Raw genomic sequence first — 19,891 nt, forward strand, 5'->3', positions numbered from 1 at the left:
TGTACAACCAGGCTGTATGTTGTGGGGAAATGAACTGGAAGGCAGAGCTCAGGAGACCATGAGCTCCTGCCAGCGGAAGTGCAGATCATACATCCAAATCATCTATCTGATGGAAAAACACACTATGAAAATAGTATTTTCACTCAACAAGAGACTAGAAAGAGTTCAAAGAGATCCCAGTTACACAGCCACTTGCTATAGGCAACATTTTCCACTTCCACAATATGGACTGTAGGAATTAAAAATGGATAAAGAGCTTTCATAAAATCATCAAAAATTACCTGCTTTCCAAGTGGTTAGGATTATTAGCACAAATCCAAGTGTCAAGAAATTCTTCTTTCTGATAATTGGTAGAGGAAGACAAAACTCTCCATTTAAGGCAAAGATCTGATCATCGAAACAAAATTACACACAATAGAGACCACAATCAGAAATGAATCTCTCAGAGTAGGAAGTCACCTTGCAAATACCCAAAATAGCAAATCTTTCATTGCTTGCATACTATTATCTTTGATGCAAACTATTCCAGGTTTCTATATTCTATGATTCTACATCCCACCAAGAAACTATTGCTATTATTATTAATTATTATTATTATTATTCCTTCAATTCCCTCCAGTTGGTTTCTGTTACTTTTAAACAAAAGAATATGAAGTAATAGATTCCACTCTCCTTCTTAAACTACATTATGAATTCCAGTACCTGACTCTCCTTTTCCCCAGCCTTGTACCTGTCTGCTGACAACACCACTCTCAGTTTCCAACCACATGACTAATGTAAGAAGGAAAATCAACATTTTCTTCTGCTGCTCTTTCGTCTGCTTTTAACCTAGTCACCAGTCTATGGTTTTGGACTCCTTTGTCCATTTTTTTTTCAGTGTCTCCTGGCCTTTAGGCCCAAGGCACACCATTCTCTCGAGGTTACAATGGGATTTGATCCAAGATTCAATATGAACACAGCGCTGCTAGCTCTCGGATGAATAGCCTGCCTCTTACCACCTCTATGATCGGGGACAAATAACTTGTCTCTCTCAATTTCATCACATTCATCTGTAAAATGATTAATACTAGTACTTGTTTAAAAAGGCTATTTGAGGATAATAAGGATGAAAACTAACATTGCTAGATATTTTCCTATGCATTTAGTAAACTTAATTTATTAATAATTAATATTTATTAATTCATATTATGCTCACAGTAATTCTACAATATAGCTACAGAAAGTAGTCTCATTCCAAAGTGTGGAAATTGAGTATCTGAGAGATCAAATAATTTGTCCTGTTTCATGTAGCTCTCAGGTACAGGAGATCAGAGTCTAGCAGTACCCAGCAGACATCAAAAAAAAAACAACCCCACAAAGTAATTGATAGCCATTATCATTACCACCCAATAGGTTTTTGCATACTGCCAATCAATTTCCTCAATCATATCTTCAAAACATCTGTCATGCATGTTCCTCTTAAACCTCATTGTAATGCATTAATTTGGACGCTGAAAATTTTTCACTAGACCTTAGATCACAATAGCAGCATACCCTCAGAGGTCTGACCCTCCTTTTGTTTTGGCCCTTCCCCAAATCATCCTTCCTGGAGTGGCCTTACTGCAAGCTACTGCTGACTGGTCAGGTCGTCCCTGCAAGGCACCCAAGTAAAAGGCTGGGCAGGGGCTCCTCCAGCACTGTAAAGATGCCTATAAGGTCTTACACTGCATAGGGGACTTTTTTTGTTTACTTGTCTGGCTTATTCCCTGGACTGTTACAGAAAGAAGACTGTCTTTAATTAGATAGCCCTTTACATAATGGCCAGAAAATATAAGAAATGTTCAATGACACAATGATGTTATTTTGCTGTTGAAATGTGTCCAATACCTCCCTATTGTTTATCGAAGTAAAACCTCATCCTAGAATTCAAAGCTTCTAACATATATACCCAAAATAATATTTTTGTCTTTTATTATTTATTCATTCATCAATTTAAAAATTCCTACTATGTATTAGACACAGTGTTACATACTAAAGACAGAAAAATGACCTTTTCTACTTTTCTACAACAAATATTTTAGCTGAAGTATACCCTTAATATTAACTCACCTTTCCCCATGCTTCATTTCTGCTAGCAAAATTCAATGATAAAGACTACTGCAACACTAACTCTGGCACAAAATCTTGCCACTAATTCCCATTGCTTTTCCTTAAACTCCCAAAGAACTCTTTGCCTCTATTATCTTATTTACTTAATTTCCCCTGTATTATAAGTCTTTTAATCTCCCCCGTAGATTGTGACGTCCTTGAAAGCAAAAAAACAAAAAGAAAACCAAGTTTTCCCCACTTTTTTATCCTTAATCGCCACTCTTAACACCATTTATGTTTATATTTAGAGACTCATTAACATTTGCTAATTAGAATGGAATTCAACACTCACCACACTGTATGATGAATGGGATGGCCTTGGCTTGTCTTCTTTGGTACTGAATAGAATCCAAAGATTTCTCTGCATCCTTATTATTCTGGTATCTGAACTCATTCCAAAACAATGTTAGATTTCTATTACCTAAAAGAAAGAAAGTAGGCAAAGAATAATGAAAGAAAGTGAAATCAACATGATCAAAGGAAGGCTGGATATAACACAAGTATATACAAAATGATCTTAACTGTGTAAAAACTAACATATACAGAAATGAGAAATTAACATATTGATACTGGTTATCTCTAAGCAGCGATATTTTAGATGAAATGTGTTCTAAGTTACACTTTCGTATATTTTCCAAATTACTTGCAATAAACACATACTATCTTTATAATAAAACTAAAGACAAAAGCAGTGATTAAAAAGATACTTTTTATTTAGAAAGTTAAATAAAGCATTGACATTTAAAGAATTATTCTTAAACTTTCCCAGGAAGGACTGTACTAATTAAACTTTAAAGGACACTTTAAAAATTACTGATACAAGAATTCATCAGTTCTATCAAACAGCCAGAGTTTTTTATCTTTATATTATCTCTGGTTCCTTTTCTTAATGATTTTTATTGTTTATGTCCTACCCTAGCCCCAAGTTCTGTATTCCTTATTTGGGTAGAAACATTCACATACAAGACCATTAGATAATCCTTAAAAGACTCATTTTTATCCTTTGATTTAGCAATTATACTGCTAGAAATATACTACAGCAATATACAAATAGCAAAATCTGGAAATTATGTAAAAGCCTATGAATGTAGAACTGATAAATTCCATTCCCAAACAATGGAACACTGGGGAAACTTTCAAAAAGCAGGAAGTAGAACTAAATGCAATATTTCATAAAGATACCATTTTAAATTAAAAAGACACAAACAAGCCCCTACTATAATGTTTATAAATTTATAAAAGAAAATGCATATAAAGTTGTGATGGGTATGCTTATCCTCTCCAGAAGGATAAAAAGGGAGTTTCAATAGTGAATACATTTAGAGGAGAGAAGAGGCTGACAGGAAAGCAAGGGAAAGTACTTTCCTTTTCACCTTTGTGAACACTTTAATATTTTACTCATGTATTACTTTAAAATTTTTTAAAACAATAAACAAAAAGAATCCATGTTTTACTTTTTTATCCTATATGGTAACCAGTAGCAATAGCTATGTAGCTACTGAGCTTTTGAAATGTGGCAGACAGGGCATTTTCATCAATGTACAAACTTCAAAAAGTGTGTTCTGAAATATAAACCTTGGAAAAATATGAAATAGGGCCACCCTTATAGCAACTTTAACTCTTGGCTGTATAATTCATGTAAGACACAAATAAATGACCTCACATCTTACTATTACTATTAAAATTCAGGCTCAGAATACTATGTACTTTTAGTACTAACAGGTGAAGAAATCAGTCATCAAAAGGGACTTTCTCCTTGGGCTGGACTAAAAACAGACCTTACAAATTTCTAGGCTCAGTTTTGCCTCCTCACAAAATGCCTAGTTGCTCTTGGCTGCAATTTTCCCTACAATTCTGCTTTTAGTGTTTTCAATTCAGACTCTGAATTTCTGCTTTGTCCAGTATTTTGTCTTGGTCTGTCTCATAATCTACTTCTCTACACATCAGTCCTCATGCACAGCTCTTTGGAATTAGAAGGATTTATGAGGTTTTGTTTCTATTAACTATTTTGTCTTTATTGGGTGCAGGGAGGAGGTGCTATAGATTAAAAGGATGTGCATATGAGTGTTGGCTTATGGTTTATATTTATATAAACTATATATATATATATATATATATATATACGCACTCTATATAGACACATACAACTAATAACAGTCCCTCAAAATATAGGAAGCAAAAATTCAACAAAATTTGAGTTAATTTTATAATAATAATTGTTGCCTATAATCTCAGCACTCTGGGAAGCTGAGGTAGGAGGATTGCAAATTCAAGCATAGTGTGGGAAATTTAGTGAGAGTAAAAAATTTAGAAAGAGTTGAAGATGTAGTTGAGTGTGAAGGCCAGTAAGTTCAATCCCCTCAGTAGAGCAAAAACAAAAACAAGAAATAAATAAATAAAACAGAAAAACTACCCACTTCATTAAGTTAATGTTTAAAACTAAAAAAATGGAGACTTTGATATTTCACTTTTAATAATGGATAGAAAAAAAAAGTAGAAAATAAGTAAAAGTAAGAAAATAAAGGAATTAAATAAAATAGTGAACCAACCAAATCTAGAAACTAAATCTTGATAGATTTAAACATATTCAATAAACATACAGTAACGTTGGCATCACTGTTATGTGTAATCAATATGAACTTTCTCTCATAGATCAGTTTGTTAGTTTTAATGTAACAAATTTAAATAGAAACAGTTGATAAGATAAACAGCACTGGGTATGATTTTGAGGTTGAAAACATTTTCAAAATAAATCTTTTATTGCATAGTAAAAAGAAGTAAAAAACAAAAATTCAATTCAAAACAGACAAAAAGTTGAGAAAGATATTTCTCCAAAGAATACAAATGGCCAATAAACATATTAAAATATATATTCTGTATCACTAATCGTTAGAGACATGCAAATCAAAATATCAGTGATACTACATCCCATTCAGTAGGATGGCTACTATCAAAGAGCATAGAAAACAGTCTGTCAATGATGGAATGGAGAAATCTGAACCTCTGCACTGCACAGAAAATGTAAAAGGATGCAGACACCATGGAAAAAGAGTGTAGTGCTTCCTCAAAAAAAAATTATTGAATTACCAAGTGGTCCAACAATTCTACTTTTGGATATATACTGTCCTCAAAACAATTTAAAGCAGAATTTCAATCTTCAAAAGAAGATACACAAATGGCCAAACAGTATATATAAAAATGTTCAACATAACTAATCACTGGGGAAATGCAAATCAAAGCCACAATAAGATATAAACTCAAACCTGCTAGAATAACTATTATCAAAAAAGACAAAAATAACAATTGTTAGCAAGGATGTGTAAGAAAGGAAACCTTAACCCTGCTGCTAGGAATGTCCATGCATACAGCCACTATGGAAAATAGGATGGGAGTTCCTCAAGAAATTAAAAACAAAACTACTATATGATCTAGCAATCCCATTTCTAGATGTATATATGAATGAACTTTGAGAACATCATGTTGAATGAAATAAACCAGTTCCAGAAAGACAAATGCTCTATGATTCCATTTACATGAGATAACAGAGTAGCCAAAGACATAGATTCAGAAAACAGAATAATGTTTTTGACCAAGCTCATGGAGAGGAAACAGGAAGTTACTGTTTCACATGTATAGAGTTTCAGTTTTGCAAGATGAAAAAGAGTTCTAAAGATAGATGGTAATCACAGCTGTACCACACTATTACATACTTAATGCCACTGACTTGCACATTTAAAAATGGTGAAGATGGTAAATTTTATGTTATATGTATTTTACCATAATAAAAAATAATTGAAGTGGCAAAATAGAGAGAGCCCTGCAGCAGTTTAAGTTTCTGCTGTACTGTATTTGTTCTCTCTCCAAATGTTTTATCCCCATGAAGACCATACCTTCTCATAGGAGGAGTTGTGCTTTATAATTTACCATATCTTCAACATAGAACTCAACATCCTATACCCAAAAGCTCTAAAAAAAATGCTGCTGCTATTCCTAACAGAATAGCTTATTAATATGTTGTCTGGGGTAAAATGAAGGTGAAATAATGTCTCCCCCAGAAAATATTAACTAGAAAAGTTGATACAGCACAGCTAACTTACAAGATGAATATTCACCATGATCCCCAACACTAACATTTTAAGAGTGGCAAAACTAGTAAACTGTTAAATCCATAAGCACACATTCCTCCAGGGTATTCTTCCTCCCTTCTCTGTGATCATACCACTTTAAACACTTACATATTACACTTTAATTCACTTCCTATTTTCCCCCGCTGATAGTGAGATTCTTGTAGATAGTGACAATGTAAAGGATGTAGCTAAAACATAATGCTTAGAATTTTCTCATGGAACTAACTAACTCTAAAGAATTACTACCTATTAAAGACTGAAATGGAAAATTCACTACCTTAAGCATTTAAAAAAATCAGGTTTAATAAAAGATATGACAATATGCAAGGCAGATATTGGAGCAAAGAAATCAAACTGGTTTTCTGGGGAGAGGGACAATTTAGAAATAGTTTCTACTAACTGCCAGTGGAATCTTGATTGTTTTCTTTCAGAGAGAAGCCACTCTAATATGCACAACTTGCATTTGTTGTGGTATTAGAACAAATTTCCGTGGTGTGAACTCTGGGGATTGCATAAGTGCTTCCACAAGCTTATAAGATCCTGAGTTCGATCCCCGGTACCAAAAAAAAAAAAAAAAAAAAAAAAAACAAACCCACAAGCTTATAAGAAAGCTAGAAGGATATTAAATAGAATGAAACACAAGACATGGTGTTACTTTCTTTTATGTATTAGGCAATCTACAGAGACATACACAAGTACTCTGATAGTTTCCTTTTGTGTATTCCAAAATTATAGTGATGACTGACATTAGAAGGTGCATGACTATTGACATTTTCCAAACTGCATCTTCAGAAATAGGCTGAGAGTGTGCTTTTACAAAAATTCTTGTCTAATTTGTTCTGGCAAGAAATAATACAATCACTAATAATAATAATTCATTGTTTTATTCTGGTGTTCAGAAATAGAATGATATATGAGTATGGCTACTTTTATTTTTATTTATTTATTTTTTCTGGTACCAGAAATTGAACTCAGGACCTTGCACTTGCCAGGCAGGCACTGTGCCACTGAGCTACATCCCTGGTCCTGGATATTTTTAATACATGGCTTTAATAAGTAATATTTGTGTTAATATGCTTTAATTAAAGTTTTAAAACTGCCCATTAGTCTAGATGAGAATGAAGAGTCAAGAGTGAAATTTCAAAATTTAAAAAGTAATTGACTTTAAAAAATGCATCTTAAACATTTCCAGCCACCTATGAAACAAGCCATGCAGATAATCCACAATTTATTGACCTCAAAATTAGATTTTTACTTTAGCATCCCCAAAATAAGCTGATTTAAAAATTCAGTTTACTACTGTAAGGAGTACATGGTTGAAAGCACACAGCTAATATTCAGAATTATAAAAGAATACATATCTTGAGACTTTCGTTTGAAGAATCAACAACTCATTAAATTAATGTGATAATCTGGGATTAATGCACACAAAATTAAAGTCTCAATTTCTAGAACAAGTATCTGTGAGAAAACCTGCAAAAGGTTAACTTCCTGCCAGCTATGTATGGAATACTTTATTCAGATGATTCCTAATGCTTAAATTAATTTGATTAATTTTTCAGGAGCCTCTTAAAACCAAGAAAAAATAACTGCAAATACTTTAATAACTTACTAAACATTTGCCAAAACCCAGTAACTAAAAGAGCAGTTCACATGGTTAGATTTTACCTCTTAAATAGAAAAATGCAGTGTTTTCCCTAGATGTCAGTTTCATTTCTTCATAGATGTAGAATGACATTCAGGAAATCAATTAACCAAGGAAAGAAGTGATAGAATTCAGCAGTAAACACCAACATAAAGATGTCTAAAAACAGTTTATAAACTCAAAAGCACCAGGAAAAATCATAAGATGCAGAAGGCATTTAAATCAAGTTCCTGGCTTCAAGTGGCTCTGCATCTAAGTCCATGATTATACTCTATTTTCAAAGAAAGAGCTCACAAGTACACACTCTGTATCAGGGCACTGTTGCATCATGGTTTCTCCCATTACACATGGTCCTGTCTGTCCTCACTCTTCCACCTTTAGCTAATCTAACGGACATCAGATCCTTCCTATTAGGTCTAAGGTGGAATCATTTATCATCTATTATTTTTAATGGAAGCTCTTGACTAAGGATGTTAAACTGGTTTCAACTGACAATGCCAACTCCAGTCAGTTGGGAGTGATGCCTGGTACATTACAGTGAGCCATGAGGGCTACTGCTGTTTATTAGGAAGAATGCCTGTAATGGCCGAGGTGGCGAACCTATGGCACACATATTGTGTTTTTTAAGATAAAAAATATTAATCTATGAGTTATTTTTTCTAAACTAAAACCTCAGTATTCAGGTTTAATTGCAGTGTTGGCACTTTGCAATAAATAAGTGAGTCCTGGGTTGCAGTTTGGGCACTCGTCTCTAAAAAGTTCACCAACTAGCTTAGAGTCTATGATGCCTGTGAGATGCTAAAGCCCCTGCAGCCAGTTTGCTACCTGTTCTTCATTTTCCAAATCAGACTATTTGAACTGAAGAAAAGCAAGGCAAGATATCCTCTGAGGTAGTGAAGAGCTGCAGTCCTTCTTGTTCTTTCTCTGGGCTCGTGGGCATGACAGAGTGGGGAGTCACTTGCTATGGGTACAGCCAGTGGCACAAATACCTATGTGGCAGCTGCTACCAAAACCTTTCCACTTCCTCAGCATTTCACCTGGCAATATACCATCATTTTCTCTAGTTCCAAGTCACTAGTGATTCATCTTTTAAAGTACGAGGACTTACTTAAGCTGCAAAAAGTTTCATAATCACCACCAGCCCAACCTAAGAAAATACATGACAAAAATAAACTATAAATTTAATGACCCTTTTAAAAACATTTTATTAACATGTGCGTGTAAATTGTACATATTAATGGGGTTCAGTATATTTAATATATGCATACAGTTTGCATAAGTCATATCCAGCCTTCCTTTATTCATCTCTCCTTTCCCAAACTCTAATTATCATATTCTACATCGAGGTTGACTTTTAGTTTCCACATATGAGAGAACATATGGCACATGTCTTCCTGTGTTTGAATTATTTCACCTAACAATGTTCTCCAGTTATTTTCACTTTACTGCAAATGACACGATTTCATTCTTCTTTATGGTTGAAGAACGTTCCATTTTATGTATATAGCATATTTTCTTTATCCATTCATTTACTGCTGGACTCCTAGGTTGAGTCCCTAGCTTAGCTACTATAAGCAATGCCACAGTAAATGTGCAGCAATCTCCTTGTTATGCTTATTTCTTTTCATTTAGATACACACCCAGAAGTGGCATACTTAGGTGGTTGTACAGTAGATGTATTTTTAGTTTTTTGAAAAACCTCCATACTCTTCTCATAATGACTTCACTAATCTACATTTCCAACAGTGTACAAGTTCCTTTTTTTCCATATCCTCACCAGCATGTTATTTTTTTGTTTTTGTTTTGATAACAGCCATTCTAAATGTGGAGAGATGATATCTCATTGCAATTTTGATTTGCATTTTTCTGATGGTTAAAGATACTGAGCACTTTTTAAATATATTTGTTAGCCGTTTATATTTATTCTTTTGAGAACTGCCTATTCAGATCATTTGCTAGTATTTAAACTGTATTATTTGGATTTTGTTGTTTTCTGAGTGCCTTGCATGTCCTATAAATAGTTGGCAAATATCTCCTCCATTATGCAGGTCCTCTTTCCACCCTGCTGTGTCCTCAGCTGTATTAGCCTGATACAATTCCATTTGTCTGTTTATTTTGTTTCCTGTGTTTTGGAGGTCATATCCAGAAAAACCATTGCTTATATCAATGTTTTCAAGTGTTTCTCTTATGTTTTCTTCTTTTAGTTTTATAGCTTCAGGTCTTTTAGGTCTTTGGTCTATTTTGAGTTGATTTTTGTACAGGGTAAGAGATGGGGGTGAAGATTCCATTTTCTGCATATGAACATCTAGTTTTCTGAGGACCCTTTTAAAAAATACTTTTGAGTAGTTTTATTCTATCTCCCTCAACTGTAGCACATGTATTTATGATACAAAATACCACTTTAGACCGTGGCTGGAAGACTGCAGTTACTCAAGAACTGCAACTTCCTGGCATATTCTGAGGCCCCTCCACCCCAGGGTTTCTTGGCTCCCAGGTGGGAACTATATCATTCTATGTATGCTCTACCACATCTTCTATAGCAGGAGGCGTGCTAGCAACCTCATTATGATAAGCCAAAAGCAACTCTAGGGGACTGGAAATAGCTCCATGGGTACATTGTTTGCTTAGAATGCACAAAGCCCTGAACTTGATCTCCAGGACACACACACACATACACACACACACACACACACACACACACACACGATACAAGTCACACAGAGAAAAAAAGTGTTTCTTCTGGTTCTTTTCTCAAAAAGAACTTGTACCTTCATTTATAGACTATATTTTTCTTTCATATTAGCATTGCTTTTCTTTGGATACATTTGTTTCTCTAATTCTTTCTAAAACGTGCAAATCAAAACTAGGTACAACAATCTAAAGCATATTCTTGAGTTCTTCATTACCATAGGTAACAATCAATTCAGCTATGTCTCCCTATTACCTGGGTTAGGACAGGTAACTTTTATATTACAACTCTCTTTACATAACTCAGACATAAAGGGCTTGCTAAATGATTTAATGTTTTTAAAAGCTTAAAGACTTATATTTGACTTTCTTATTAATACAACTTATGCTTAATTCTGATTGTATAGTTTTATTTTTTTCACTGTTTAGAAGAATTAATATTTTAAATAAACTTTATTGTGTTGCATATTTTAGGTATACAATATGATATGACATAATACCTAAAGATAGTAAAAAGGGTACTATAGTGAAAAATGAACATACTCATTTGGCAAAAATAGCTAAAATATACTCACTGAGGTTGAATTCTGTAACAATTTTATTCCTTATAGTCCTTATGGTGTACATTACATCTCTGATTACATCTCAGAGTTGTTAAATAGAAATTACTCTTCTTTACTGCATTACACATTAGCAGGCTGATAAATATATAGTTTTTTTGATAAATAGTTTTTAGGTCTTGGTTTTGGGAAAAATCAAACTGTAAGAATAAAATTGTTTTGGATTCCAGATGAAACAAGGATCCCAGACTTTTTAGTACTTTAGTTGCAATATGGGTGAGATCTTGAGTTATTTTAGCAAGAAACTTCATTATAGATGTAAGAAAATGTCACTGTGATGATAATACAAGTGCAATCTATAAGAAAAGGAAGCATAAGTGCTGTCAATGGTGATAATTCCAATTACCTAGTGAAAGTATCTGTCAATGAAGTAAACTAAGACTGTGATTTTTCAACAGAAGTCAATGTGATGAACTCCTGAATGATCCTGTTACTTGCTGAGAGCAATGTGAAGTAATGATTTTAAACAAAGTATATACATTTTATACTGTACAACCAATTAAGCAGAATGTCTATATGATGTGTTAATGTTTTAATTGCTTCTACTTCCTCTCATGTCAAGCATTTATTCATAACATTTTTTTAAAAACATGGTCTCACTATGCAGTTAGGCTGGGCTTGAACTTACTATGAAGCCAAGGCTGGCTTCAAACTCACAGTGAGCCTCCTGCCTCAGCTTCCCGCATATTGGGATTACAGGCCTGCGCCACCATGCCAGCTAATTCACAGCAATTTTTAAAGCAAGGTAAGAATTCTGTTGATTTTTTCAAATAGTAAAATTAACAACTAATATGAGGAACTAAATAATAAATGAAAGGAAGTTTTTCTTTATGGAAGTATTAGAGCTAATAAAAGTTTAAAATGATAGAATATTTTTTAGAACTCCTATGAGATTTGAGTATTGACTGTTGGCTGTTAATATTATTATAGTAGAGACAACTGGATCATATATACCTCCTAATGGAAGAGGCATCTTGACAACAATGATATACACATCTGAATCTGATCAAGCTCCTAGTCTATAGTCTACCAATTTACAAAAAAAAAAGAAAGAAAGAAAGTGCATGTAAAATTACTCCTCATAATGCAATAATGTGATGAGCAAAACCTAGACTGTGAGAAAACTGCCAACAAACCAGCCCAGTGTCTCCTACAAGTAAACAGCAAGGATAACCGAGTGGGGGAAGTTAGGCAGAAGAAATGTGATGGAATCCTATGGATTTTGACATGAAGTAATCAGAAATAAGAGCAATGAGTTAGATATTTTATTATATTGAAGAGGTACTGATTACTTTTAGTGATGTTTGTACTGTGGTTTTTAAAGAACACTTTTAGAAATACACGCTAACTTATAGATATACTGATGGATGTAATTACAGAGTACCTACAGTTGCCTTCATGATGTGAGTGGGGGAATCAATTAAGTATACATGAAAGTTACCAAAATTTTAGGGCAAAACCGTCAGCTTCAGACCAGGCTCAGCCTCTACTCACTCCCATAACGTCAGTGAAGGAGACCGACAGTGGGAAAGGGTGGGAGAGGAGCTTTAGTCAGCGTGGCTATGTTGGGAAGCACAGATAAAGGAGTTCAAGATCTGTCTTTGAGGGGCAGACAGAAGCTTGGGGGTTCTATACATAAAGGGAGCAAAGACAAAGGCTGGGGTGTGCATAGCTGGCCGGGAAGGTAATCCTGGTGGCTAATTGGTACCTCGGGATTGGCTCTGTGAGGTTCTGGGAGACACATCATCTCTTGATGGTGCAACTCAACTTCCATAAAGAGATGATGGTGCCCGAGTAGGGGGACAGCCTCAGTTCCTGTCATGTCATACTGCCCCTCATCATGGGGTCATGGGTGCTCGGCCAGGCACTGCTTTTCCTGAAATCTGAGATGCCTGCAGGTTTAGGAGTGACTGGAGACTGCTAGGCATTGCTCCAGGGGGTCTGGAACTGGACAGCAACTATTAGATGTCCCTGCAAATCCTGAAAATTACTCTGCTTTTATCTTAGTATCCTGAGTTTGAAGAGAAATGAGATTGGCTAGGTAAATTTAGGGCTAATAAACTTTGTATACAGACACTCCTTCAGTTATTAACATATGTGTGTGCAGAGCAGAGCAGGGAGCTGATCCAAAGTTTTAAGGTAATAGAGGAGACAAATAAAATAAGGGCAGATATACTGAGCCCTATCATGTTGTTAGTAATCCACAGGGCATCTCCAGACCCAGCTGCTAACGACCTGTTATCAAATCAGTTTGCCCAGAAGTTAACAATTATTGAGACTGGATGATGACTTTATTAGGCTGTAGTACAACACTGATTTTACTTCTAATTTTGAAGTTTCTCACATGTTATTAGTTTGCTGGTGTTGCCATAACAGAACCCCACAGGGTGGTGGCTTAACCAACAGGTATTTATCTTCTACTGTTCCAGGAGTGGGAAGTCCAAGATCACAGTACTGGCAGGCTTGGTTTCTTCAAAAGCTGCTCCTCCTTGCTTGCCGCTGGCCTCCTTCTCACATGGGCTTTCCTTTTTGTGCTCCCAGCCCTGAGGTCTCTTTGTGCACCCCAGTTTCCTCTTGGGATGAGGACACAGACTGGATCAGAGCTCACCATAACAAGTCCTTTCAACTTAAATCCTTCTCTAAGGTTCTATCTCCAAGCATAGCCAGATGCTGAGGTACTGAGAATGGGGAATTGAGACAGGAACTTGAGAGGGACAACACTCAACCCAGAATAAAAAAGTTAGTGACAAACAATAAAATATAATATGATACAATAAAGACAAAACAAAATACATGACCTTAAAAACACAGATATCTGTTACTGAAGCCACCCACTGTGGTACTCTGTCATTCTGCCTTAGCAGCAAGGAAATTTCCCCTTCGAATATTTACACAGGTATCCTCATGCATTGTGTATTCCTCACAGAAATGCTGAACTTCATTTTTCTTGTAATAAGTTTCTGAGATCTTAGAAACTAAAGGAAAAACATAATTTTCCTGTGAGCATTTAGCTATATCCAGAAACAAAATTACTATCTATTTAATGGAGATGTTCTATCCTTCACTTCCACAATTATGCACAAACTGGAAAAATGATATGAGTTAGGGTATAATATGATTAGGAAATTTGTAATTGGTTAACTGTCCTCATCCAATATCTCATGTGCCCATTTCTACCTCAGTGGTAGTCACCACTGAGGAGCCACAGCACTTTGATTTTTTGTCTCATGCAACAGAGCTTACATGAAATCACAGAGAAATACTAGTAGACATCATATAAATCTGGGAAGATGATACACTAGATAGAAGTCAGCATCAGATTGAAGATAAGGTCCTGACAACTTGAATGAGCAGAGACAAATACTGTGATAAAATTTAATAGGGATAAATGTAGGTTGTATACCAGGGTCCGAAAATATTTAGTGGAAAAATATAAGTAAAAAGAGAGAGATGGCTTTACAAGAACAACATTATACATTTTAGTGAAGTTTTTAATTGGTGATAAGGACACTGTGGTTCAATTATGTGCTTATTGAGAGTTAATATATTATTGGACCATGAGCACTACAATAACTCCAAAGAAAGATGATAATCCCATTTCAGTCAAGGCTGTCCAGACTTCACCTGGAACATTCTGCTTCTAGGTGAAACACTTTAAAGTATAATGCTAGAATATATTTAATTCCATGTTAAATGAAGAATATACTACAAGTGGAAAATATTAGCCAGGATAAAACAAGACTGAAGACAGAGATAAGCTTGTCTTCAGATATATGGAAGGCTGTCATTCGGGAAGGCTTCCGTGACATATCCCCTTGTCCCCAAGAGGAAAAGATGGAAATGGCCTAGCTAACTCCCCTTGCCCTTCAGAAAACAATCACTTCCTCAGAGCCTTTCCTGGCTCAAAAACTGGGCTCCTACCCACTGGTTTAGGCTCTTGGCTGCACTGTTCTCTATCAGACAACAATCCCACTTCTAACTGTCTTGTCAAATCATGTCAGCTCTGGGTCTTAGTCCATTGGGGTTGCTATAACAAAATCCTAAGTGGCTTATAAACAATGGGAATTTATATCTCCTAGTTCTGAAGGCTGGAAATCCCAGATCACTACAGCTTCTGATTGTGGTGAGGGCTCCCTTCCTGGTTCACAGATGATATCTTCTTGCTCTGACCTCACATGGTACAAGGGTGCAGGGTCTCACTTTTGCCTCTTTTACAGTGACATTAATCCCAATCAGGAGACTTCTGCTTTTGTGAACTAATCCTCTCCCAATACCATTCTTTTGGGAGTTAGGAAATCAACAGACACAGACACTCAGACCATAAGCCTCAGACTGGAAGTTCCCAGACAGGATGGACCATGTCTGATGTGTTAGTTCAAATGCTTTCTTTTCTTTAGTACCTTATCATGCTACCATTTAAAACTCAGTAGGATGTTTGGTTTATATTTCATTATGTTTATATTGATATTTATATCTTCTCATGTTCTCTACAGCTTTAAGCAAACCTGCCATACTATGTAGTCATTCTTATGTGTAGGACACTTTTAATGTTTCTCCAAGGGGAAAAAAAGGTAGAAAAAGTGTGCCTATCCAAAGAAAAACTGCATGAATGTACTCTTTAGAGTAGTTCATCTTAAACTTGAATGTGCTTAGAAGACACACAGAGACCCTGTGAAAATTCAGATCTTATTTTGGTGGGTCTCAGGTTGGGCTCGAAAGTCTGCTTTCTAATAAGCTTGAGGAAGTGTGGATGCTGCCAGCAACCACACTGAGCGGGTTCTAGACCATTACATAAAAATCTAGTTTTTCAGGGAATCTGTCCCCTTGATCTGCTTCCCCTATTATCTTTCCTTCCAGAGTCCCTGCACTCTTCCCTTTGCCTCACAGGTGAGAAAATTTTAGGTCCAAGTAGCATGGGTACAAAAGAAAAGAAAAGATTCTAAAATTGTAAATCCAACAGAGCAGTAAGATTTTAAATTGCCTCAGAGAGAGACATATTTTTGACATATATGAAGTATGTATATAATTCATATAAATCATTGAAAAGATACTGGATAATTTGTCTATTTCTTTCCATAAATGAATATGTTTACTATGTCTGCATGACTTCAGCAAATATTTATTTAACGAACACACAGGTCACCATCTCACTGTTCAAGTAACCTGGAGAATGATGTGGTCCAAATAGGTCAAAATTTTCTAGATGACCAGTTTGTTTTCTAGGTTTCCAAATACTTATTTCAATGATTTTCAATTGAAATCTTTTGGGAATTAATATACTTAAAGTGTGTTAGACATATAAAACAATGTTTTACATATCTAGAATTACCCAGGGTCAATACTTACTACTGCATGACATGAACTGGAATGCTATGAGCTACTAAGGGCTCTCCACAGGACTCTGTGCTTACTCTGTCTCCAGCCACCTTCTGCCTCTTTCCTCCATGATAAGTTGCCACTGCACACTGCTCTCTGATTGCCTTCATCTAATAATTTTAAATTTCTCCTTTATTTTTCACATGATATTTTGGGTAAGATTACGAAACCAGCTCCCTTTTTTTTTTTTTTTTTTTTTGTACTGGGGATCGAACTTGGGACCTTGCGCTTTCGAGGAAGGAGCCTGAACCACTGAGCTAAATCTCCGGCCCCTCCAGCTCCCTTCTTGCCCCTCTTGTTTATTGTTTTGTTCTGTTTTTCTTTTGCAGTGCCTGGGGTTGAACCCAGGACTTCATGCATGCTAGGCAAGCACTGTGTCATTGAACTATTACCCCAGCCTTCAATTAGGATTTTTAAAAAAGAATTCTCTTTCAGGATTTAGATTCTGGTTACTGGACTCAATACAATCATTTTCACTTAAATCACACAACTAGATTCCTTCTTTAAGTATCTCATAGTGTCACCACTGAATACTCACTGATCCCGGTGTCCTTAGAGTACTGGACCAAGTACTGTCCCATGACTTTTAGTAGATGTTTATATTCCTGGATATTGAGAAATTCTTGTTTATTATGGGATGGTTCCATGATCTCCAAGGGTATGTTAACAATTCCAACCACACCTGTGCCAAGTCTGAGGGAATAAATTCATATAAAATTTTTTAAATTTCCCTGAAGAAAAAGAAAATGCAAATATGTATTGGTCACTTGGAATCAGTGTTTTCAAAAGTAAATACATTCTCTTTGTCTGGACCATGTCAGAGTTTAAAAATTTATCTTATGATTCTATTTCATCACCATAAATCTATGCTGACCCCGTATGTGTTTGGTCTCATAATACAACATCACTTCAATATATCATTACTGAATTAATACAACTCTTCTCCCAAACCTATTGCCTTACATGGAGGTTGGCGAGAAGGAGGAGCTTTTCGGCATAAATACCAATAACAGTGCCTCGCTGCAATAAACCTCCATGATTCTTCCCCCCCCCATTAACTTTATAGGTATGTTTTAGGTATAAAATAGTTACATTCATCATTGGGATCTTGTACTATTACATGAGTCTCTTGGTTCTTATTTTTTTTCCCCTTCCCTTGCCCTCCCTTCACCCTCTCCACCCTTCTCTATTTGCAAAGACCTTGTTTCCATTTTTTTCCTCTTCTCATATTTTTTCCTTTCCCTTTTTTCCCTTTCCCTACCCCTCACAATTCCCCTGCTCTTTTAGACCTTTTCTTCCTGTTACAAAATATCAGTTATACATTTTTTAAATTACAATATTAAGATCTAGGAGACATTACCACAGATTTTACAGAATTTAAAAGGATATAGAAAGCATATTTCAAAAATCTTTTTTGAAATAAATTTGACAACTTCTAAGAAGTAATTTAGAAGACAAATTAAGGAAACTAACTCTGGAGGAAATAAAATTTGAATAGCACATACTAAAGAAAGTATATTCCTAGCTTGAAAACCTACCTATATGACAACAGCAGGCTCATAAACATTTTACCTGATAAATTATATCAAACAGTTAAAGCAGAAAAAAGAAGGAACACTTCTCCCCTCATTTTAGGAAATCAACATTGTGCTAATCCTAAAACTGGATAAAGATAATAGAAGAAAAAGTATGAACATAGATAGAAATTTGTTTAACAAAACAAACTCTTAGAAGTCAGATCTGGCAGTATGTAGAAAGTGGTTTTATTATAGGGATGGCAGTGTTGGTTCAGCATTGGAAGACCCACCCCCAAAAGTCATCATTTTAACAGAGGAAAGGAGAAAGCCATATGATCCTGTCACTAGTTGGAGAAAGAGTATTGGACTAAATTCCATAGTTGTTCATGGTAAAAGCTATCAGGAAACTAGAAGTAGAACAGAACCTTCTCAACAGATCAAAAACATGTACTCCATACTTCCAAAAAAACCTCCTTCTATGAATGGAGACGATACAATGCTTTCTCCCTAAAGTGGGAAACAAGGGCATACATGCCTACTCTTCATCTGTCCATTAGATTTTGAAACATAGGTCTAAACCAAAATAGTCTGACAATAAACTGACACAACTAGAATAGGATTGGCACGGCAGAAGCAAAATCTTTATATGTAGATGAAATGATCATCTACAGAGAAAATACTAAGAAATCTCTAGGAGCCCCTAGAACTTGTACTTGAATTTAGCAAGATTAGAAAACACAAGGTATATATAAAAATTCAGGTCTGTGTATACTTGCTATAAATGAAGAACTGGATATTGAAATTTTAAAGTTATGTAGGAGTACAAAGGACCCAGAAAAGCCAAAAACAAAAGTAAAAACAGTGTTGGAAGACGTTTAGCACCCAATTTTAAGACTTCTTCTAAAGCTACAGTAATCAAGGCAGTGTTGGTGTAAGGAAAGACATATAGATCATCTGAATAAAACAGAGAATCTAGAAATAGAACCACACATATATGGTCCACTGAGTTTTGAAAGATTATTTAACATTAGCATTTTATAGAATGTAAACTGGATTCAAGAGCCAAGGAAGAGGTAGTGCCTTCAGCAAACGGCACTAGAACACCTGGTATCCGTATATAAAAAATTAACCTCAACCCATTTTTTCCATACATGAAAATAACTTGAAGGGATCTATGACTCTAAATAAGAAAGCCTAAAAGTACAAAACTTTAAGAAGAAAATAAATAAATAAATAAATAAACTTTAAGAAGAAATTATAAGGGAAAATATTGGGTAGGCAAGAACTACCTAGGATAAAAAAAAACATGATGTATAAAAGAAAAAAAATTGATAAATGAGATTCCATCAAAATTTAGAACTTTAAATGACATCATTAAAATGAAAAGTAGTCCTTAAACAGACCATATTTACAATGCATATAACCTATGAGCAGAATATATAAAGAATTCTTAGAGCTCATTAATAGACAACCCAATTAAAAAGTAGACATAAGAAGATGATAAATAGCCAGTATAGCATAAAGAATGGTGTGCAATTCCAGAATCAGAAAAATACTAATCAGTACAATAATAAGATTGAATTATACACTCATTAGGGAGATGAATCAAAAGTTTTAAAAGCCTTGTCATGACTTTTTCTTTTTGTTGGATTCTCCCCCTTTGTGTTTAATTTGTCACCCCCAATGGATTCATTCTGTTGGGTTTCCTGGGGTTGTGATCCTCATTGTCTTTTCCTAGGGTATTGTCTAAAATTTTTTGGAGTGCCAGTTTGGTATTCACGAAGTTCCTGA

General features: G+C 35.1%; 1 protein-coding gene across 1 annotated transcript in view; it reads right to left on the reverse strand.

Moving 5' to 3' along the window:
- Morc1 (MORC family CW-type zinc finger 1) overlaps positions 1–19,891 on the reverse strand; it is a 209,433-nt gene that overhangs the window by 84,199 nt on the left and 105,343 nt on the right. Inside the window, 3 exon segments of the mRNA XM_087215093.1 lie at positions 282–387; positions 2,420–2,548; positions 17,122–17,276. Coding sequence (XP_087071219.1) covers positions 282–387; positions 2,420–2,548; positions 17,122–17,276 — 390 coding nt within the window.

Source organism: Heterocephalus glaber, unplaced genomic scaffold (assembly GCF_053883595.1).
Source record: "Heterocephalus glaber isolate CG9 unplaced genomic scaffold, H.glaber_assembly_v1.0 deba00000122, whole genome shotgun sequence".
NCBI classification, from domain to species: domain Eukaryota; kingdom Metazoa; phylum Chordata; class Mammalia; order Rodentia; family Bathyergidae; genus Heterocephalus; species Heterocephalus glaber.